The sequence below is a fragment of the Opisthorchis viverrini genome (assembly GCF_000715545.1).
Source record: "Opisthorchis viverrini unplaced genomic scaffold opera_v5_394, whole genome shotgun sequence".
NCBI lineage: Eukaryota > Metazoa > Platyhelminthes > Trematoda > Opisthorchiida > Opisthorchiidae > Opisthorchis > Opisthorchis viverrini.
Window position 1 is genome coordinate 358 of NW_008752048.1, and position 23,526 is coordinate 23,883.

A 23,526-nucleotide genomic window follows, 5' to 3' on the forward strand; every position below is an offset into this window, starting at 1 on the left:
TTCGTTTTTTAGGTTGTCGGAGGCTAATTCAACGTCGGCAGGTAGGGGGGGATGTTTCATTCTTTACCAGTTTGTTGATTTTGTCAGAAAATAAAGATATCCAATGGGCTTAATATGCAAACATACCGGTGACGCGTTGCATTTCCGTGGTAGTACGCGGAGGAGGTAACTGACGGATGGGTTCCATGCATTCAGGGTCTGGCCTTATGACACCCTTTTAAAACCCCATAACCTAGGAGGCGGATGACTTTTAAAGCAGTGACTGTTTTGTCAGCGTTGAGCGTGATCCCATACTTCCTCGTAGCTCCTAAAAATGATTAGAGATTGAGGTCGTGTTCCTCTTGGGTATTGCCACAAATGGTCACATTATCAATGTAGGCATACGTGTTTTTCAACTTTTCAGTCGTAATTATATTGTTAATAGTCCTCTGAAAACACGCAACACCATTTGTGACACCGAAGGGTATGCGACAGAACTGAACCAGGCTACCACATGCTTCGAATGCTGTAAAAGGTTTGTCGGATGCAGACCTGGGGACTTGACGGTATGCAGACAGGAGGTCTAAATTACTGTAGACCTCGTAGTGCGAAATTTCCTCAATCATTTTGTCCAAGCGGGCAGAGGGTAAGCGTCCAGATATGTGAACCGGTTGATAATTTGGCTGTAGTCAACAACCGTCCGGCGTTTGTGATTGATATTCTTGGTAACCAAAACCTGCGCTCTATTGAGACGTTGATGGCTCGATGATGCCTTCTTGCAATAAGCGGTCAACTTCGGCGCGAATGAATTTTTCATCATCCGGATGATGCCTTCTTGATTTGTTTGCAACAGGCTTGCAATCTGGAGACAAGTTGGCGAAAAGTGATGGTGATTCAACGTTTACAGCCGTTAGGCCGCAGATGGTGAGCGCATCACGATCCCCACCGGATGAAATTTCTATCTTGCCATGTAGACCTAGAAAGTCGTGCCCGAGTAAAACGTCGGTGCAGAGGTTTGGCATTACAAAGAGCTTCAGTTCATTGTATGAGGTATCTCTGTATCGGACAGAAACACAAACGTAACCAGTCGTTCGACAGGATAGGGATGTAGACGCCACTGTGACGATTGAGAAAGTTAGGTAAATTTTCCAACTATGCAGTTTCACGACCGTAGCGTTAATGAAACTGCAAGGACTCCCTGTATCGACCAGAGCACGGAGAGCGATGCTATTGACTTCGATAGTTGCGATGGCATGTGCCAGGCAGGTAGCTGTTGCAACGAATAATGACGATAAAGTAGGCTTCCTACAACTTGTGTGGAACTTGGTGGTATTTTTTGAACGGCACACGCGGCGGAAGTGACCGCGTTTACCACACGATTGCAGACGGCTTCTCTAGCGGGGCACTTCGAACGAGGATGTGTATCATAACCGCAGAAATGACATGTCTGAATGGATTTTACATCAACAGTGGTCGGATCAACACGCAGTTCTGGGTCTGTGAAATGGATGGAATCGTAGAGCAAGATATGGGTGCTACGGTTCAACCACGCAGCGAGCAAACGGTAAGACATGCGGACTGTGACAATATTCTATCCCCAGCTATGTTGCTTGATCCAGACTCCTAGCACGGCGAATAGTAAGAAGACGAAAAAAACTCGGACCTTCCGAATCCAAGTCAGTGGAAAGAATGGTATCCTGTACGTGGTCGGAGTATCAATAGGCCATTGATTTTTCATAGTTTGACCTTGAAGATGCCAGGAGTTCGCTAGCACACATAAAAACAGCGTTTTCTGGGGGATATTGATATCCCCAACACCTCTCCTTGTGAAAAGTCAGTAGCGTACTCGACGGGGGTCGACCTGGATACGCTCCGGTTGGCGGCGGCGTCGGTCTGTCCACCGCCTGGGAAGAAGTGTTGGATCAAATACTGAGCTGCCGGTCACACTCTCCTCTTTCGAAACTACCTCAGTTTTCAGCTCAAAAGTATCGAGCAATATGTCCAACGGTACGGTACCCGGACATGCTTGAGTTTCTGGCGTGCTTTTAAGCGGAGTTGGTTTTGATTTCTGGTCCAGGGGTCTTGACCAACTGACACGTCGTACATCACACTGCCGCGTTTGCGCAGTATACGACCTGCCATCCACGAATCATGTCCCCGGCGATAGCCACGGACAAGTACGGGCGTTCCCACCTTGAATGGAGTTCCAGCTACCACCGGTATGGACCTTGACTCAATAGATTGTGTTGGCAACATGGAAGAATGCACAGTTCTCAGTTTACGGCCCATGAGTGCCCCTGCAGGTAACGGGTGGTTCACCACAGCGTCATTTGGGGGTCGTTCGGTACACAAACAGGAATCTCTGAAGGGCTTCGACGGATGTCTCCTCCCCTCGAGCTTGAAGCAATGCTCTCTTGAATGTGTCGACGAACCTTTCTGCTTGACCGTTCGATTGTGGGCGGTACGGTGGTGAACGAACGTGCGTTATCGCATGTCGAGTGCAAAAGTCGCGGAACTCAGCCGAGGTGAACTGCGAACCATTGTCTGAGACGACGGTATCCGGTAAGTCATGCTCACTGGAAATGTTGTATAACACACGCAACGTACTAGATGTTGTTGGAGATGACACCGGAATGATTTCTGGCCACTTGGAAAAAGCGTCAATCCAAACCAAAGAAAAAGTGCCACGTGTCGGTCCTGCGTAATCAATGTGGATCCGAGACCAAGGCTTCTTAGGTCTAGGCCAGGGAACCGGTGGTTGATGTGGCGGATTCTTGGCAGCTTGTTGGCATCGGGAGCAGCGTTTTACAAAACCAGCGATGTGTTGATCCATGTGCGGCCATTATGCGCAACTGCGAGCTATTGACTTCATACGGTTGATTCCTGGACGTCCAGAATGAAACTGACGGAGAACTCGATGGCGTAAAGATTGGGGAATCACGACGCGATCTCCAAGCATTAAGCACCTCCATTTGAACCGAAAATAGACAGCAAAGGTTCATGATCGTTAAGTAGGATGAAACGGCGAACGTATAACAACTAATGGAAACGCCGGACGGCTAACACTAAGGCCAGAGCTTCTTTCTCTAACTGACTATAACGCTGTTCTGCTGGCGTTAGTGATTTCGACGCGTGTGTGATGGCCTTCTCTGATCCGTCTGGGAAAACGTGCAGAATGACGGTACCGACACCAAAAGCAGAGGCATCAGCTGCTACAACGGTCGTTAGCTTTGGGTCGTAGTGGGTCAGTAGCAGATCGGAACTGAGCATCGCCTTTAGCTTGCAGAATGCTTCCTCGCATTCTTCTGACCGACCCCAGAGGACGTCCTTTCCAAACAATTGGTTTAGTTGGGGTCGAATGTCGTGTAGCGAAGGCAAGAATGCCGAATAATAGCTGATTAACCCCAAAAAGGGGGCGTAATGATGGGATACCCTTAGGAGGTGGTATCTGCTGTATAGGTCGGACGTTCTGCAGGTCAGGGTGACGACCAGAGGCGTCGAAGATGAACCCAAGATATTTCACAGTTGTCAAGAAGAATTGACACTTTTCGCCACAGGAGCGGAGGCCATTGTCCTGAATGCGCAGTGAGACGGCACTGATTCGATCACGAAGCTCTTTGGGTGAAAGAGCAACGATCAGCACGTCGTCCAGGTAATCGACCACACCTGGAATGCCAGAAAGGATGATGTCGGTCAACTGATGGAAAATTGCTGGGGCGGTTTTGACGCCAAACGACAGTTTCTGTGGGTAGAAGACGGAAAGAAATTTCATGAGCAGAAGCCCAATAAGCAAATTTGAACACCACCAACACTTGCACACAAATCAAACTGGCAGACACCGTTTACTACACGATGCATATCGCTTGTCGTGCCATGAAGACAAGGACTGCTACGACTGTGACGAAATTGTTCTGCCCATATTCTGTCTCCTATCTTCTGGTAATGAGTAGCGCCATTATCGAAGCCGAACTTTCACATATTCTCCGGGTCTTCCCAACGGAATGGGTTTTGCTCAGCTGATAAATCACGGACCCGAACAGGGCCAGCTTTATCCAATTAGCACAACCACATGACTATTCCAACGCCTACCATACGTGAGATGCTCGACTCTGATGCGTACATTTCCGAATCAACCCGGGAAGGTTACCCTCTTAATGACCCATGCGGGCATTGTTGGTGTTTCTTGCTCTCGGGACGAGAATGCCCCACGGTCCGCTGTCCGGAAAGGCGAAAAGACGGGATCCGAGGCCGAGAAAACAGGCTCTTAATTTTCAGCGGTACTTTACAAGCTATCCCAACAGGATAATCCCACAAAATGGCATAATCGGAATCAAGTTACATGTGCAAGAAGGACTGACAATCTTTCGCTGGAGTCCTCCATCAGTAACTGACGGCCGAGTAACTCGTTTGGAGCACTTATCGAATCTTTGTGGTTGTCAGAAACAGAAGATAATAAGCAGACAACTGAAGGATTTTTTGTGTGCCATGGCTTAGAATCCACCACCCGACAGTGCTTCTTTGTGAGAAAGAAAGCGTTCAGCTGTAGCACCCTTCCGGTGCCTAGCTGCCATGCCACCCGAAGGAAGCACGAGGGCTGGGATACTGCCAGGTTGCCCAAGCCCAGACAGGGGAAGTCGAGTGGCGGAGGTCGGATTCGAACCACGGACCTTCCGGTCAGTAAATTCGCACTCTAACCAATTGGGCCGTCTCGCCCCTGTGCTTCTTTGTACAGCGCAGAGACGTCTTCAAAGGAATCCGGTCCATTTTACCGCCTTCAGATATGGATCGAATGTGATTCGAGCGTTTTAGATTTGTGTACTGAATTTATCAGACACATTTCTGCCAGAGCTAATGCGATTACCAAGGTATGTGAGACTCTGTACAGCCTTTAGTGGTTCTTGATCTGTAAGGTGTATATTGAGAGAGTGCAAGTTCTGAAGCGTGACTTTGAAGGTGCAAGGCGCATGTCGGAAGATAGTATGACGGTGGCCAGTTTACTCAACAGGGTTTGTGGTTTGCCTTGATAAGTAAAGATGAGGACAATGTCTTCTGCGTAATCGACTAGGTTCTCACCACCAACAACTAGAAGACCCGGAATGCGCTTCATTATTTCATCGACGGTGAGGTTAAACAAGAGAAAGAGAGTGGACATCCTCGCCGGACAACACCTTTTATAGCGGAACTTTTGGAGAGTCGACCATACACTCCCACACGCCCAGTGGTATGTGAATATACGGATAGAATTATGTTCACAAACTTTTGTGGCATACCCTTTTGATCAAGTGTAGTTGACGGCACTGACCAATCGACAGAATCAAACGGACCCTTTAGGTCAAGGAACACCTAGATTGTAGGTTGTCCGTACATGCGGCATTGCTCTAACACCTAGTGGGGAGTGAATATGTGGTAGATACAACCCCTATACGGCGAAATCCCGCTTGATGCTCACGGGTTAACGTGCCACCGGAAGACGACAAAGAATCAGTGACACCAGAAGCGTTGTTACAACACAAGCCAAAATGACGCATCCGTGGTTAGCGCATTCACTACGAGTGCCCTGTTTGAAGGTAGGCACTAGTATTCATTCATCCCAGTTGTCTGAGACAGTCCCCCTCCCAGATGATGCGTTGGGTGCAGTTGTGGTTGCAGCCAGTGGAAATCTGTCTCTAGACCTCTATCAAAGACATGGTCCTCTCAGATATCCTATGTTTAGATGAGGTTTGCTGTAGTTGTTATGGTTCAACCACGCAGCGGGCAAACGATAAGATATACGGACTCTGACAATGTTCTATCCTCAGCTATGTTGCTTGATACAGACTCCTAGCACGGCGAATAGTAAGAAGACGAAAAAAACTCGGACACAACTTTAATAATCCAAACAACACGCGATCAACAGGCGAATCAAAGGAAATGACAAGGCATATATATATATATATTCATAGTTTGACCTTGAAAAATACCGGAAGTTCGTTAGCACACACAAAGATACAGAGTTTTTGGGGATATTGATATCCCCAACACCTCTACTTGTGAAAAGTCAGTAACATACTCGACGTGGGTCGACCTGGATACGTTCCGGCTGGGGGCAGCGTCGGTCTGTCCACCGTCTGGGAAGAAGTGCTGGATCAAATGCTGAGCTGCCGGTCACACTCTCTTCTTTCGAAACTACCTCAGTTTTCAGCTCAAAAGTTCGAGCATTATGTCCAACGGTACGGTACCCGGACATGCTTGAGTTTCTGGCGTGCTTTTAAGCGGAGTTGGTTTTGATTTCTGGTCCAGGGGTCTTGACCAACTGACACGTCGTACATCACACTGCCGCGTTTGCGCAGTATACGACCTGCCATCCACGAATCATGTCCCCGGCGATAGCCACGGACAAGTACGGGCGTTCCCACCTTGAATGGAGTTCCAGCTACCACCGGTATGGACCTTGACTCAATAGATTGTGTTGGCAACATGGAAGAATGCACAGTTCTCAGTTTACGGCCCATGAGTGCCCCTGCAGGTAACGGGTGGTTCACCACAGCGTCATTTGGGGGTCGTTCGGTACACAAACAGGAATCTCTGAAGGGCTTCGACGGATGTCTCCTCCCCTCGAGCTTTAAGCAAAGCCCTCTTGAATGTGGCGACGAACCTTTCTGCTTGACCGTTCGATTGTGGGCGGTACGGTGGTGAACGAACGTGCGTTATCGCATGTCGAGTGCAAAAGTCGCGGAACTCAGCCGAGGTGAACTGCGAACCATTGTCTGAGACGACGGTATCCGGTAAGTCATGCTCACTGGAAATGTTGTATAACACACGCAACGTACTAGATGTTGTTGGAGATGACACCGGAATGATTTCTGGCCACTTGGAAAAAGCGTCAATCCAAACCAAAGAAAAAGTGCCACGTGTCGGTCCTGCGTAATCAATGTGGATCCGAGACCAAGGCTTCTTAGGTCTAGGCCAGGGAACCGGTGGTTGATGTGGCGGATTCTTGGCAGCTTGTTGGCATCGGGAGCAGCGTTTTACAAAACCAGCGATGTGTTGATCCATGTGCGGCCATTATGCGCAACTGCGAGCTATTGACTTCATACGGTTGATTCCTGGACGTCCAGAATGAAACTGACGGAGAACTCGATGGCGTAAAGATTGGGGAATCACGACGCGATCTCCAAGCATTAAGCACCTCCATTTGAACCGAAAATAGACAGCAAAGGTTCATGATCGTTAAGTAGGATGAAACGGCGAACGTATAACAACTAATGGAAACGCCGGACGGCTAACACTAAGGCCAGAGCTTCTTTCTCTAACTGACTATAACGCTGTTCTGCTGGCGTTAGTGATTTCGACGCGTGTGTGATGGCCTTCTCTGATCCGTCTGGGAAAACGTGCAGAATGACGGTACCGACACCAAAAGCAGAGGCATCAGCTGCTACAACGGTCGTTAGCTTTGGGTCGTAGTGGGTCAGTAGCAGATCGGAACTGAGCATCGCCTTTAGCTTGCAGAATGCTTCCTCGCATTCTTCTGACCGACCCCAGAGGACGTCCTTTCCAAACAATTGGTTTAGTTGGGGTCGAATGTCGTGTAGCGAAGGCAAGAATGCCGAATAATAGCTGATTAACCCCAAAAAGGGGGCGTAATGATGGGATACCCTTAGGAGGTGGTATCTGCTGTATAGGTCGGACGTTCTGCAGGTCAGGGTGACGACCAGAGGCGTCGAAGATGAACCCAAGATATTTCACAGTTGTCAAGAAGAATTGACACTTTTCGCCACAGGAGCGGAGGCCATTGTCCTGAATGCGCAGTGAGACGGCACTGATTCGATCACGAAGCTCTTTGGGTGAAAGAGCAACGATCAGCACGTCGTCCAGGTAATCGACCACACCTGGAATGCCAGAAAGGATGATGTCGGTCAACTGATGGAAAATTGCTGGGGCGGTTTTGACGCCAAACGGGAGACGTTTGTATTGATACAGCCCGCGGTGTGTTGATTGTCAGTAGTGGGCTTGATTCTGGTGTGACTTCAACTTAAAGGTACGCCTCAGCAAGGTCGATTTTGGCGAACTTCCCACCGTTCAGAACAGTGAATAGATCGTCAGGTACTGGCAGTGGATGGTGGTGCTGCTGGATAGCTGCATTTAGGCCGGTTGGGAAATCAGCACATATGCGGATGTTGCCGTTGGGTTTCTTCACCACAACGATCGGCGCTGCTCAGGCGGAGTAGGATAGGGGACAGAACACCTTGTTCTTTTAACCGTTGAAGTTTGGCATCTACCAGTGGGCGGGAAGCTTATGGACCTGGTCTCGGATGCATCATCTGGATGCGCCGTGGGAGACTGAACTGCATTGCACATGACACTGATTGGAATGTCGCCTAACCCCAAGTGATCGAACCAATCATGACCCAATAAGTTCAGCTCAGCTGCGTTACATAACGCGACCCCACGAATGTAGTTCCTCGAAAAGATACAAAGCATTGGAGCTCACCGGAAAGTTTTAACTCTCCACCGCAGGCACTGGTAGCAGTTCGAGCTGCTTGTCTGATCGGAGGTTGCCCGAGCGTGCGCCAAAGCTTCTCCGAAGTGATGGTAATGTCCGACGCAATGTCCAACTGCAGAAGGACTGGATGGTCATTGACGGTGACTGTGTGTCAGGACGCGTCCAGACAGAAAAAAAGCACGTACAGAGATTGGCGCATCCTCAAGGTCACCATTGGTTCGAAACGTCCGGAAAGTAGGTGAGTTGGCGGTTCTCACCAAACACGGCTTAGCAGCATACGACCAGCATAGTGGGCCTGAGATTGTTCACGACCGGAATACCGCCATTGGCTGTACGGAGCGAACAAGTGAACAACCATATTTGGCCATTTAGTCATTCTATATATTACGCAGACGCTCTGTATGTTTTGTCCTGGCAATGCAGCCGTGTTCCCTGTCTTCTTATTGCGTAGTCTGGCAGGCTCAGTGCAGGCGTAACCAATAGACGGCCACCACAAGATACAACACTGCTTCCGGTGACCTGGCGTCCAATGGTGCAAGACAAGGCTCTCCGCTTCCTCCTTTTTCTTCACCTTTGTTATTGATATGCTGCTTGAAGTTTCTCTGCTTGTCTATGGAACTCCGAGACGTTCCCTCAGAGTCGTTGAGTATGCCGACGGTATTGCTCTCCTTGGTTCACATCCTTCCCAAATGCAGACGATTTTGAATAATCTGAATAGCTCTGACACACGATTTGGCCTGCGCTTCACACCTGCAAAGTGTAAAATGCTGCTAGAAGACTGCATGTGTTTATACTCAAATCTCGTGCTTGCAGACGAGCCAATCGATGTAAATTTGTTTCCAAATAAGCAGTTGTATGCGTTTCGGTTAACTTGCTGGAGATGAGATTACTTCCCGGATCTGACCAGCCAGTGAAGCTTTTAACAACCTCCGACACCTATGGCGCAGGCGTCACGTGATTTCGTCTGTCATGGGCAGAGTTCACACTGCGGTGGTGGGGTCCATACTGTTCTATGGGTTAGAAATTTGGCCCCTACGTGCAGAGGACATACGAAAGATGTCAGCATTTGACCATCACTGTCTCCGAAGCATTGATCAGGTCTGGCAGGAACATTGGATTGGTACGCCAGATTGATTTAGGAAGAAGGAACTCCCTCGATAGATGAATTCATCATCATCATCGATGCTTTACTGGCGTACAAGCATGATTTATTTGAAAGCCTTATTGTAAGGAAAAGAATAAAGGTAGACGGGGAAGGAACTTAGTGCTAGCTTAATACAACCATTCCGAGGTGCCTACACATCCAGACACTCATCCAGGTAATCTGGATAGAAACTGACAACAAGGACGCTACTGGCATCGGTTGGCAGCCGTATCTTGCAGTGTCTCCAGCCATGCGCAGGGGGGTTCCCGCGGTCCCTATCCTGGAAGGCTAGTAGCAACGACAACGCACAAGCGTCTGGTAATCTCCTCCATACCCCTATCCCAGGTCAAGGTTGGGCTACCTCTCTGTTTACGCATGGGCATGGGAAACAGCACCCTCTTCTGCAAACGATGGTTCGGCATACGCAATACATGTTTCAACCAACGCAGCATCTGGGGCTGGACACACTTCAACGAAAGTGCCCGTTGCAGATAGATTAATTACCCCCGCTTCGTAGGTTGCGCTGGTAGGACATGTACTCCACGTACCAGAAGACGGTCTCCCTCGTAGGGCTCTTTTTGACCAGCCCTGCGCTGAGTGGAAGCGACCGCGAGGTGGACCGTGTATGACCTGCCAACAGAGTACGAAAACATTAACTGGTAAACCTAGTCAGGTCGGCAACTGTCGTCTCCCTAGATGGGTTCCCCGGGGCTCAATTCACCAATAATTGATGACGTTGGCAGAAAAGTTCCAATCACGCACTCAGTGGTGCTCGCTTATCAAAGCTACTGCCCTTGATGCGTAGCTACCTCATTCCTGAACTGAATGAACATGCCATCGCCTCCAAGGCTTGGCCGTATGTCCCACACTCTCCACTTTCTGATGATTCAAACTGTAGGATCTGGAACCAGTGCGCCAAATGTTACGCGGTTTATAGCTGATAAATTGAACTGCATTGAACTGAGATTGACGTTTGGTGTGTGTTCATATCATAGCTTGTTATGGACAATAAAGTTGCTGGGGATTAGGTTTTTTTCGGTGGAATGCGAAGTCAAAGTGAATTCGACGGGATCGAAAATGGAATATGGCTCAATACGTACTCAAACGAAACTAAGCAACCTACTACTGCTACTGGTGGGTTATTTTTCCGATGGGAATAAAACAGTAACCAAATAGTTACGGCATTCAACTTTCGCCCATTCAGTTCGCTTTTGGCTGCCTCCACACTCTTATTTGTTTGAGATCACAGACACCTTATCAGTATCCGTGCATGCATCGTTAGCTATCCACTAATAACACCTGTCAGATTATATCTTATGTTCACCTTTCAGCACACCGGAGCTCTGTGCTATATTATCATTTATTCAGTGGGGAGGTCGCTGTACACATAATCACTCCGCCATTATCGCAGTGATATCTGGATCTCCATCTCGCTTTTTACAGACATGAATAGACATGAGCATACTTGTTAATCCATATACGCCAAAAATCAGAGTTGTACACGAATCACCGGGCCATGAAGTTTCTGGCAACAGCTTGAATCCAACCGTCTCTAGTACCTGTGCAGATATTTTCCGCGTCATGTATTCTCCGAACATTTCGGTCCTGGACCATCAAGAGACCGTTGAGACGGATGATTCTCATCAGACTTCTGATATCTCACCAGACAGAGACAAAGGTAAACAAACGTCTGTAATCTTCATAATTTATCGTGCGCGCGTTATATGTGTCGATGAGTTTTTCGCTTGTTCATCAACGAGCTTAGGAAGAATACCTGTCTGCTGCGCCCAACGGAACACTGAATGTAAAGCCGTCGCCATTTGTGGTGATTCTATCACAAGCTGGTGCAACTCTCCCAAAATGACTGCTGTTCTGTGTGCTTTCGTTCTTGGGAGAATTTCCGTTTCTAGTTTGAGCCAAACTTAACGGGATCAGTAGTCCCGAAATGCTTCGTGTTCTAAGCTCATCAGCGGAACATCAACGTGGTTCCGTCTGATATGCTAGTTTCACCGTGAATTAATTCGTCACCGGTCGGTAAATTCGTACCTACAAAGTCTTCGTATCTGAATCGATTAGCATGCCCTTTGCCGTGTTGATTTTGGCTTTTTAATTTAGTGAATACGTCATAATATATGTTGTCTGGGTTTTGAAAACCTTATCTTACATCTCACCTTTATCTTTTGAAGATGATCCGGTCACAAACAGTTTGTTCTCCTTTGAATTGGATGCAAATGGTTTACCGCGGTGTTTGCTGGATCAGGTGGATGAGGTGCCAGTCGATCTTAGTTGGTTGGACATTCTCGGTCCAACAACTGATCCCGTTGACTTGAATGACATCAATGTTATGCCATTGTCATCGCCGCGTTTGGCGACCGCTCTGGATATTCAAGTCAGTGTTGATCGTGACAAGTCTGACAAGAATACACCAGTCTCCGTTACAAACGCCAAAACACCATCCTCATCGACAGCGTTGTTGGATATACCACGCAACTTTCCTTCGCCTTTATATAGGCCTGATTTGACAGCACATATACGCTTAAAGCAACACAACTCCGATTACAGACGAAAACAGGTAGATGAAAATGTTGATATACCCTCACGTGGCCCGATAAACGCTGGCATAGAAAAGTGTCTGAACAACGAAGATCTGATCACCGGAAAGCCGGTAAGTCCCTCAGTTGGCCGGACTAGAGTTTCTTCTGTTCATCAGACAGTTATTCCTTTGGCTATTGACTACTATTGCCTCCCTGACCACTATCCAAATCCGAACTTACTACTCGCGGACCGCCGATATATTTGACTGAGCGAATGTGGTGACTGGCTCCTTATCTAATGGCGTGATTTCAAACTCCAACCTCGACCCGTTGAATAAACCACTGGTTTCTAGCTCGAACGTCTGGGTTGAAACCTCCGTCTATCCCTCAGCTGGTTGCCGCGTCTCATCTTTGTGCCCTTGTTTCAAGACTAAAAGTGTCGAAGTAAGGCATCAGATCAACTATTCATCGGGCTGTGAGCTTGAATTCCTTTTCTCAGCTGGGTTTCTAGCGGTATTGACAACTTGACAGTATTATAGCTTCGTCCTCTCGCGGTGCGCATTAAAATTGCATTGAAAGGTGATCACCGCTGATTGATTACCTTAGTTCAAAGGTCACAGTACCAACAATCCACTTTAAAAATTCCTCAAGTTTCTACCTTGGCCCTTTTTATATTTTTTGTTAGATCTCCAAGCTAATGGAAAATAATAGCATTCTTTAACTTCCGACCTTTTCTATGTGTTAGCCCCAGCGTTTTGCGGTACGTTCCTTACCTAATCGTATCATGCAAACCCGAGCCTCCCCTTGATCTTTCGCCTTCCCCGGATGTCTGGTCCGCTAATTCAAGTGATGTGGACTTTTTAGATCACCGATTGTTGATCCCGTTTTTCCATTTCTCGTTGGTGTGGTCACAGAATTTTAAGTGGTCAGCTATCGTATCTAATCTAATGTTGTCTTATGGTACTGCGTGGTACGCAAAATGAGCTGTTTTACTGGTTCATTTTCTCTCAGGTTTTTAGTATTTCTGATGTAGAAAGTAAGTAGTAAACTGCGGAAGATCAATGGATACCCTGAGAACCCGTCGTTTATACCCAATTAAAAATTCAATCCGTAAACCTGATCTTATTGGCTAATTCGCCTAATGTAGTGCAGCTCGCGACCGAAGATTTGCTAAATCGACTTGGCGATTCACAGCCTGGTTGGGCGCTTTTTGTGGAATTCTCAAGTAGACGTCTCCAACTGTTCGCTTCCCACCCCCCAGACGGCGGTTACTGCCTTAGCTCCACTATGTAGGCAAAGAGACCGTTTCCCGGGTAAGACCGAATCTGATCCCGGTTTCCTTCGTTTCCGATACTCCTGAGGTCAAGTTTTTGGCGGCGTTTCACTGGTCCGGCACGCCCGGACATAAGCAGTGTTCAAACCTTGCGTTCAGCCGGTAAATGAGATGTTCACTGTCGGAAGGACTTCCGTTTACAACTTCATTATTGCTAACAGAGATAACAGTCGACAGTTTTATTATGTTTTATCATAGAAGGATACTCGGCTTTGCCCATGTTTTCTGAATTCGGGTGTTCAGGTGGGTGCTCAGCTCCCGTTAGTCATGATTGACTTTTCGAATCAAATACACTTTTGCGTTGCATTTGGTCTTCTCTACAGCCCATTCTGTTTGTTGGACTTCGATTTGTGACTGATTTTATGACTACTTTCTCTTCAAACTATCACACAGGGTCAACGCTTGTGTCTCACTGCGGAAGAACGGAAAATGTTGCACTCTATGGGCATCCGGTTGCCAACACGGTTCCCCTTAACTCGAGCGGAGGAGAAAGCACTGCGTACCGTGCGGCGTAAAATTCGAAACAAACTCTCAGCCCAGGCTAGTCGAATTAGACGTCAGGAGTACATGGTCGATTTGGAACGTCGAATGGCACTATCTACCAAGGAAAACCAGCGGTTGCGGCGCCATATCGAAACACTGGAAAACGACAAGCGGTTAGTTTGTTTTGGTCCGTGCGGCGTGGCTGTTAGTGGTACTAAAACCGGATGTTTTCATTTGACTTCGTGATTTTTCATATTCATCGTGTTATTTTGCCACGATTGTTGGCCTACTCAAAAATCCCGTTCCCTTGTGAAAATTGCCCTTCTTTTGAGTGGGCGTTTCGAAGCGGGAATTCGATAAGAATTCACTACTCAGAGTTTATCTGTTATATTTTCGGACCCCCGTATCAAGATCTGAGAAGTGTAATGGTTTAGCGTGCGTGTATCGGGTCAATGAATTGACCAAAGTAGCATAATGGGCCAACCAGTTGCGTGTCTTTCGAGCGTAAAAGCGTTCTGGGGAACGTCCAGAATTCTTTGCGTTTTTGAGACGCGTCCTGTGTGCTTCCAACGAAACTGTCAAAATAGCATTCCTGTGACAATTTATTTCATCATCCGTGTTCTGTACTACGTGATACGAATCAAAATCAGTCCATGGGCACAATCAAAAGCACGTTGTTCTCATGTGCATGACTGCATCTAATTTGGCCTCATGTTCAACCTCTTTGTTATCATCCAGTGATCTTCTATCGCACATCCATAAGCTGCGATCCTACATTTCCAAAGTGCTAAACCGTCACGATCGACTCACCCCTCTGCCACTCTTTGTCAAACCAAGAACAACACTGAAGTCTGGATCACAAGCCGCAGCGGCTGGCGGAACCAGTCTTCTGATTTTGACCTTCATGATCCTTGCTTGGACAGCAATGGTACCGTTTCCGTCAATACGTTTCTTCAAGCTAGACGCCCTCTCTCAAGCGGTCGATCCTAAAAGTGCTTACAGCTTCTTTCCAGGTGAGTATCTTTTTTGGAAAGCCACATGGCTGCGTTTAACATCTATCCTAAGCGCAGGTCTGGTTCTGGCGGGCGTTCAAGGGATTCAGTAGTTTTCATTCAGTGGAACACTGGCAAGACTAAGTTACTCGAGGGTTTTCTCAAAGCGGATCCCGAAATATTTGCCTTTTTTGGCCCATGCGCACCTCTACCTCTTTATATGGCAGCTGTTCGTTTACAATGGGACTACGTGTCGTGTTGCACTCAAGGAATGATGCAGCCGAACGTGTATAGATACTTTGCACCTTTTTAAGTATCATACGTTCCTTGCACGCAGGTTAGACTGCCTTCTCATCTTCAAGGCGCCTTGTTTATTCAGAACAATGTATTGTTTCCACATACTTTCAAGAAAAGTTGCTTTTAAAGGAGCCTCAGTGGAAGTTCAACTGAATTTTGGTTTGTACTATTCTTCAGCTGAATATGCTACACAAAGGCCACCTCATGTTTCAATGGGGATGACCGATATTCGAGATATCGAATATTATAAACGATAGATTCAGCTGACTATCCAACCTTCTCGTTAATACCACCTCATCGGCAGACGTTCAGCTTGGTGTTCATGCATGGAATGAGATAAACTGGAATTCTGAGGTGACTCTTAAGGAGGTCGCAACCGGTAGTGGGCTGTCCGCATTTCTCATCAACCTTATGAGCAGTGTCACTTGAAGGGGTACATTATTTTCTTCCTATATGGGTCCATGTACAAATAATCACTGCTGGGTTCATCTTGAATCTATTGGGAGAGCTTGATATTTTGTAGCGTTTGTAGATTTTAAGTCAGTCATTGTGAGAAAAGCGGCAGACACTTGTATCTCTGTCAAGGCTTTTTCTACTGCATGTTGGTCGCAGACTGATTGATATTGAGGATTTGCGTCTCTCTCCACTTTTGTTCTTAGGGATCGTTCAACGTATACTGATTTCTTACACTGATGTCACTGTTCGGAATCTGAACAGTACTAGTTGCGTTGCCACGTGCAAGTGTTGATGCCAATTTAGACCCAATGAAACCGCAGTCGTCATATGGTTGAGAAATATTGACATATTGATCAACATCGAATAACCCAGTCAATTAAATACCAAGGAGCTTGTGGACTTCGACGACCCCTTCAGTTCTTGACGTAAAACTTGAAATCAGGTATGAGGCTACCTGTAACAACCAAGCGGTATCTTCGATTGACGCGTAATACCAGAACCCCCGGAAGGGCAAAACAAAGTTGGAACTGGGTTTCTATACGGTACTATTAGTGTAAGACAAATTCATAAATTATACAAACCTCGACAGTAGATACTCGTCCAAAACAACTAGTCCACTTGGACTGCAAATGTACGAACCAAATCAGCAAACGTGAGACAAAGTCGGCCACAAATGGCTGGATTACCTCAAGGCCAAATGAGTGGTGGTGAAGACAAACAAACGCCAGTTCATGTACACACACAAAAGTGGAGCGGGGGTTTACGAATGGGGACAGAATAAATGTGGGGAATTTCAATTGTCAATGTAATGGATGTTACACCGCCCGCCAAATTCTCCACGTTGATTCAGCGGACGCCTCGGTTCTTGCACTCTATCTATGCTCAGCTCCATTCTAAGGTACCCCATCAGCCACCGACACGAATGGTACTAGTCCACTCCTGCCACAAGTGCCGACTTCAATGGAGTACAAGCCTAATCGCGTCTATCCAGTAACCGTACCCTTCTAATATCCCTCTTGAGAAAACCACCCACCGTTTTAACATACCGGGTTCTTATGGAGCCATCTGAGCTCACCTTAACTATCTCCAACCAGTAGATGCCATTTTTCACGAGGCACATCTCCATCAGAGGTTAGAGCCTCTTTCTTCATCCGGTCTGCTTTAATCATTGAATATTGGTTGTAACGTGGTGACCAAGCTACAATCTCCTATAGCTTCACCCAACAGGAAAACCGGGCTATTAGTACGCATACACCATTATTTCACTCGAGTTTGTGGACATGTGGTACAAAGCTCTTCGATTTGATCGATTCGGGCTGCGTCAATCCAGGCTGTGGAGGTCAATTACTCTGCAGCTCGAGTAAAAAATTTGATCCAGTTAACCATCCACGCAGCGGGCCGAGGTTGTACGTCCCTCAAGAGGCAGCGTCGATTGGATTGTTTTCCGACGTCACGTGTCTTGTGGCAGGATTGGACTAGTACCATTCGTGTCGGTGGCTGATGGGGTACCTTAGAATGGAGCTGAGCATAGATAGAGTGCAAGAACCGAGGCGTCCGCTGAATCAACGTGGAGAATTTGGCGGGCGGTGTAACATCCATTACATTGACAATTGAAATTCCCCACATTTATTCTGTCCCCATTCGTAAACCCCCGCTCCACTTTTGTGTGTGTACGTGAACTGGCGTTTGTTTGTCTTCACCACCACTCATTTGGCCTTGAGGTAATCCAGCCATTTGTGGCCGACTTTGTCTCACGTTTGCTGATTTGGTTCGTACATTTGCAGTCCAAGTGGACTAGTTGTTTTGGACGAGTATCTACTGTCGAGGTTTGTATAATTTATGAATTTGTCTTACACTAATAGTACCGTATAGAAACCCAGTTCCAACTTTGTTTTGCCCTTCCGGGGGTTCTGGTATTACGCGTCAATCGAAGATACCGCTTGGTTGTTACAGGTAGCCTCATACCTGATTTCAAGTTTTACGTCAAGAACTGAAGGGGTCGTCGAAGTCCACAAGCTCCTTGGTATTTAATTGACTGGGTTATTCGATGTTGATCAATATGTCAATATTTCTCAACCATATGACGACTGCGGTTTCATTGGGTCTAAATTGGCATCAACACTTGCACGTGGCAACGCAACTAGTACTGTAGTCCACTCCTGCCACAAGTGCCGACTTCAATGGAGTACAAGCCTAATCGCGTCTAGTAAGTAACCGTACCCTTCTAATATCCCTCTTGAGAAAACCACCCACCGTTTTAACATACCGGGTTCTTATGGAGCCATCTGAGCCTTAACTATCTCCTGCCACAAGTGCCGACTTCAATGGAGTACAAGCCTAACCGCGTCTATCCAGTAACCATACCCTTCTAATATCCCTCTTGAGAAAACCACCCACCGTTTTAACATACCGGGTTCTTATGGAGCCATCTGAGCTCACCTTAACTATCTCCAACCAGTAGATGCCATTTTTCACGAGGCACATCTCCATCAGAGGTTAGAGCCTCTTTCTTCATCCGGTCTGCTTTAATCATTGAATATTGGTTGTAACGTGGTGACCAAGCTACAATCTTCTATAGCTTCACCCAACAGGAAAACCGGGCTATTAGTACGCATACACCATTATTTCACTCGAGTTTGTGGACATGTGGTACAAAGCTCTTCGATTTGATCGATTCGGGCTGCGTCAATCCAGGCTGTGGAGGTCAATTACTCTGCAGCTCGAGTAAAAAATTTGATCCAGTTAACCATCCACGCAGCGGGCCGAGGTTGTACGTCCCTCAAGAGGCAGCGTCGATTGGATTGTTTTCCGACGTCACGTGTCTTGTGGCAGGATTGGACTAGTACCATTCGTGTCGGTGGCTGATGGGGTACCTTAGAATGGAGCTGAGCATAGATAGAGTGCAAGAACCGAGTTAGGCTTGTACTCCATTGAAGTCGGCACTTGTGGCAGGAGTGGACTAGTACCATTCGTGTCGGTGGCTGATGGGGTACCTTAGAATGGAGCTGAGCATAGATAGAGTGCAAGAGCCGAGGCGTCCGCTGAATCAACGTGGAGAATTTGGCGGGCGGTGTAGCATCCATTACATTGACAATTGAAATTCCCCACATTTATTCTGTCCCCATTCGTAAACCCCCGCTCCACTTTTGTGTGTGTACATGAACTGGCGTTTGTTTGTCTTCACCACCACTCATTTGGCCTTGAGGTAATCCAGCCATTTGTGGCCGACTTTGTCTCACGTTTGCTGATTTGGTTCGTACATTTGCAGTCCAAGTGGACTAGTTGTTTTGGACGAGTATCTACTGTCGAGGTTTGTATAATTTATGAATTTGTCTTACACTAATAGTACCGTATAGAAACCCAGTTCCAACTTTGTTCCTTCCTTCCGGGGGTTCTGGTATTACGCGTCAATCGAAGCTACCGCTTGGCTGTTACACCACCAATGAACGCTCGAAAAAGTGAACAGGTGAGCGAAGATAAGAGATTCGAAACTTATGAATGTTTTGTAGCCTGTGCATTCCGTTCTACTATGTGTTTGTTCCCACAAGACCACTACTTGGAACAATGAATTCTCAGCGTTCTGTTGCACAACCACACATTTACTATATTCTCCTATTTCACAACTCGTTCAGGACGTTCCCGCACTCTGTTAGAGAGTAAGCCTATCGAGAATGTGGCGTTGGAAAAAGATATCGCAGAAGACGACCGGCTCTCATATTCTTCTATCCCGTCTCATAGGACACATGGAAAGCAAAAACCAGAGCTCCCTTCTTTGGAGGTTAGTCCGATGATACCTCTGTTTTTGTTTCACCATATATCACTCTCTCCTGTTGACAGAAAAACGTATACGGGACAACAGTCAATCATATACAATGCATACCTGTGAACAGTTACACCAAGCAGACACTGGTCTTGTTCTGTGTTGTTTGCGCAGCAAGAAAATATTATTTCTATACACCATAAATGAGCTAAACTCTCAGTGGCATTTGCTCTTGCGAGTGTTAATGTCATATCCACGTTTTGGTGTGTTTATGTGATATGACGCTCGCACTGGCTCGATTCGGGGCTGCAGTAATAGTGCGTTTCCACGGTATAAGTATGAAAGCTGATGGTTTAAGTAGGACCGACGTGCCGAGCCGAACCCACACAATGTGACGATTAGGACATTAGACCAATATCTTTGGTTCAAGGGACCGAACTGTCGTTAGTAGACAGAGGACTAGTAGATTTGCTCTCCGAGCTTTCAATTCAGATGTTGCAGCTTCACAAGTACAATCGGCGAGTGTGTGTCCCTTATTGTAACTGCTAACTTCATAAGATATATACTTGCCTACTGCTTCCCGCAGCTACTTACATTCAGTGAAGGTGGGCGACTCTGTTTGGCTAATTTCCTCGAAAACTGTCATGGTTGGTTATGATAAGGCGCTTTGGAATCCTACGATAGACCCTGTAGAAATCGTGAATTATTACTTAAGTAACCTAGGGAGGTTCCACAAACGAATACAATTGTCGCTTTGTGTCTCTAATCCACAAACCGGCCATCCTCCTTTTGGACACGTTATTTGGACACCTGAGATCTCCGGGACTTCAGTCGTGATAAGGTTGTAGAATAACTGAGGTTTGCCATACCGGCATTAGGCTGACTTAGTTTGAACTCTACAGGGCGGTTAGTTCACTTGACCAGGTTTTACAACAGTGGAACCATTATTTTTTCATCCGTTAGACAAGGTGTCTTTGTTACCAAGTACGCAAAAACCTTGAACTCCGTACTCAAACGAACTTTAAAGTTTGCATGGATATGAGCACTTGAAGAAATCAGAAGTGCACTCCTTTCGACATCTAAAACCTCTCCCCTGAACTAATGTCTTGAAAGTGTATTTGCTTGTAGTTAGTGCATACTGCACCGGATATCTGTTTTCTTTCATATCCAGCAGTTCGGGGCTACTTTTCATGCCTACGAGCGGTTGTCACTGGTACTTCCCCATGGGCGGAGTTTTACACGAAAAACGAGATGCGTGATACTGTTACATGATCCGTCTGAATTCTGTTCGTGCAGCTATTTATGTGCTGTACGTGATCCATACATTCTTGTTAAATCGTCACCATCCATTTTACAAAACGATAGTGACGTTACAGCGAGGTCAAGCTTTGTCAGACTCCTTGTCGGACCTATCGATTTCTATGTAACCAAGGGGGCGAGATGGACCAAGTGTTTAGAGCGCGAATTTACTGACTGGAAGGTCCGTGTTTCGAAACCGACCTCTGCCACTCAACTTCCCCTGTCTAGGCTTGGGCAACCTGGCAGTATCCCAGCCCTCGTACCTCCTTCGTGTGGCATGGCAGCTAGGCACCGAAAGGGTGCTACAGCTGGACGACTATGTAACCAAGCGTTGAATAAAGGATCTGTCACATTTTTTCGCTTAAGGCATCCCCAATACATAACTGTTACAACAAGCTGCTAGCTTGAGAAGCATCCTGCGCGGCATGGCGTCGTTTCTCCAGCTTCTTTTTTCTTCCTATCTTAGGCGTGGTCAGCATTGGAACAGATCTGGTTGATCACTATTTTTGATGAAACTAATAGAGTCCCATCCGGAATAAGCCCTTTACCTTAACTCGTGCATCTCTTTCATTGGATTTCTGGTTACGAATGGTCAGGATTCGTTGTTTGGATCCTTGTGGTGGAGCTTCAAAGGAGGTTTTTGGTGCGATCTACCTGAGCGTTATTACCCCTATCCAAAGCATGCTCATATCACTTCAACCGATCAGAAGATATTTATTTGGGACTCCGGTTACGTGCGTGTTGGATATCTTCCATTCTCCCTTTCTGTTCGTGTGCTAAGTTAGTAATTGACGGTGGTCACGGATCTGCTCCTATGCCATTTTTTTTTCGTGAACCAGATGTGCTGACTGCCTGTTCAGATGGTAAACCGATAATTTGAAACGATCATGCGGGCACGTCACTTGAGCGCCATCTTCGGACACGAGTACGTCGACCCGGGATCGAGCTCAGTGTCCCATTCGGTACGATCAAACGACCAATTTAGGATGATCGGCACGATAGCTCATCAGTGCCTTATTTCGGTCGTTGGCTGAAGCCACAGTGTGAATGGTATAATAATGGTAGAAGAGTTGAACAACACAATAACACAGTCACTGCAGTGTAACTACTGTTGCAACAACACGCACTAAATCATGTGGCCACAGTGATGAAACAGACCCAACTCGCATAACGATATGGCAGCGTTGTGAAGGACATCATGGATAAAACGTTTGCTTGTCCCCGAAAAGAGCGAAATACGATAATATCGTTTGAATGAGAGACGATGTAACGAAGATATGGTGGGCTGGCATTCGTTTTCGCAACTATCCGTCGCATTAAAATACGCCGCGCGCAATAGGTAATGTTACATGCGGTCGTTCAGCCAACTGGATTACTTTTACCCTGTCTAAACCAGATGATGAACAGGAGGACGCAGTTTCAAAGCTATTAGCATGCCTAACTGGTGACCCATAAATTCTGAATCGAAACACCTGAACAATGCATGCCAAGGATCGTCCCGTTTCCCCCACCATTCATAAGATCCGCGCATTACCAGCTAGTCCTAAGCATTATTCAGCTTGGTCTATGCAACGACGGTCATAGAGGAATACACTGTATTATCAAACTACATTTTGTAACGGTGGGTGTCGGGATATACAGTGAATAATTGGGTGTGGCCTCCAAGGATACCCTGATTTAGTGAGCTGTATTTACCCTTGTGTCTATAAACTAACCGTCAGGTTCGGTATTTTTAGCTGGGCAGTAATGGAGTTCGTGGTTATTTATTGTATTGCTCTTTGAATGAGAAGTTACCTCTGTATCCGGGTATTCAGGCTCTGGTTGCGTATTTCAATCACGTGTTCTTCAGCAAACGCACTCACTTACATGATGAGACCAAGCATAACAACAGGGGGGTTAGATAATTTCGTTATGCTTGGGACCTAGCCTCATTGTTAAGTCATCTAACCATTCAACACAAGGCCAGACCTTCAAGAATAACACCACTGATTCACTGGACTGTTATCCAAATGAGGCCCTCGTACATAACCTCGCAAATGACAGAGTGAATTATTGGTCGGGTCCACTTACACAACTTTGATTGTGAGATTTTCTCTGTTAGGCCAGTCTTTCCGTTTGCTTTTCTTTTTATCTAGATTAGAAGTTTGATTAGGATTTGTCGTGCGATTATGTATTCTCCGTTAACGTAACGCGTTTATGGATGCATTGTTCGAGATGGCATCATATCGTACTGTGGTGGGTTGCGTCGCCTTGTCCAGCAGTTGTAAGTGTCAACGTGGATCGCTTTTTGTCCTCCATATGGTGATATAACGGACTTGTCAACAGATTCCCGCTTGCCAATCCGAATGAACCGTACCGGTCGGTAAAAGCCAAGGTTAACTATGCACCATAAGGTTTAACATGTCAAACTAATGGACTCTTTTGTTTGGCATCTTTATACGATGGGGAGTAACACTGTCAGGTAATTCGATCCAACTCATTCGAGCTTACGAGAAAACGCCCCTTTTAGGTGGCTGCTTATTGCATCGGTCCAAAACGGGATCGCCGCGGAGGGTAGCGTAACCCCGTTCTCCTCCATTAGATGCGTGTATTTATCGCAACCTTACTGACTATTTTGTACTCCAGGGAAATGATACGTGATAAATTTGCTTCAACCGTCGATACCAAAAGCTTTGGACCCCATTTTATAGTGAACTCAGCAGAGCCTTCCAAATGTCATCGCCTTATAGGGATAGTCATTTTAAAGGAGTGCATCGTGTAGGGTTCA

General features: G+C 46.6%; 1 protein-coding gene across 1 annotated transcript; it reads left to right on the forward strand.

The window, feature by feature from the left end:
- Positions 1-10,934: 10,934 nt before the first annotated feature.
- T265_15215 (hypothetical protein) lies at positions 10,935-19,478 on the forward strand (the record flags this gene model as incomplete). The annotated part of the gene is made up of 5 exons (XM_009177071.1): positions 10,935-11,283; positions 11,792-12,270; positions 13,866-14,128; positions 14,694-14,968; positions 19,333-19,478. Coding segments are annotated over 5 exons (1,386 nt in total), but the record flags the coding sequence as incomplete, so codon positions are not given.
- Between the last annotated feature and the right edge of the window lie 4,048 nt (positions 19,479-23,526).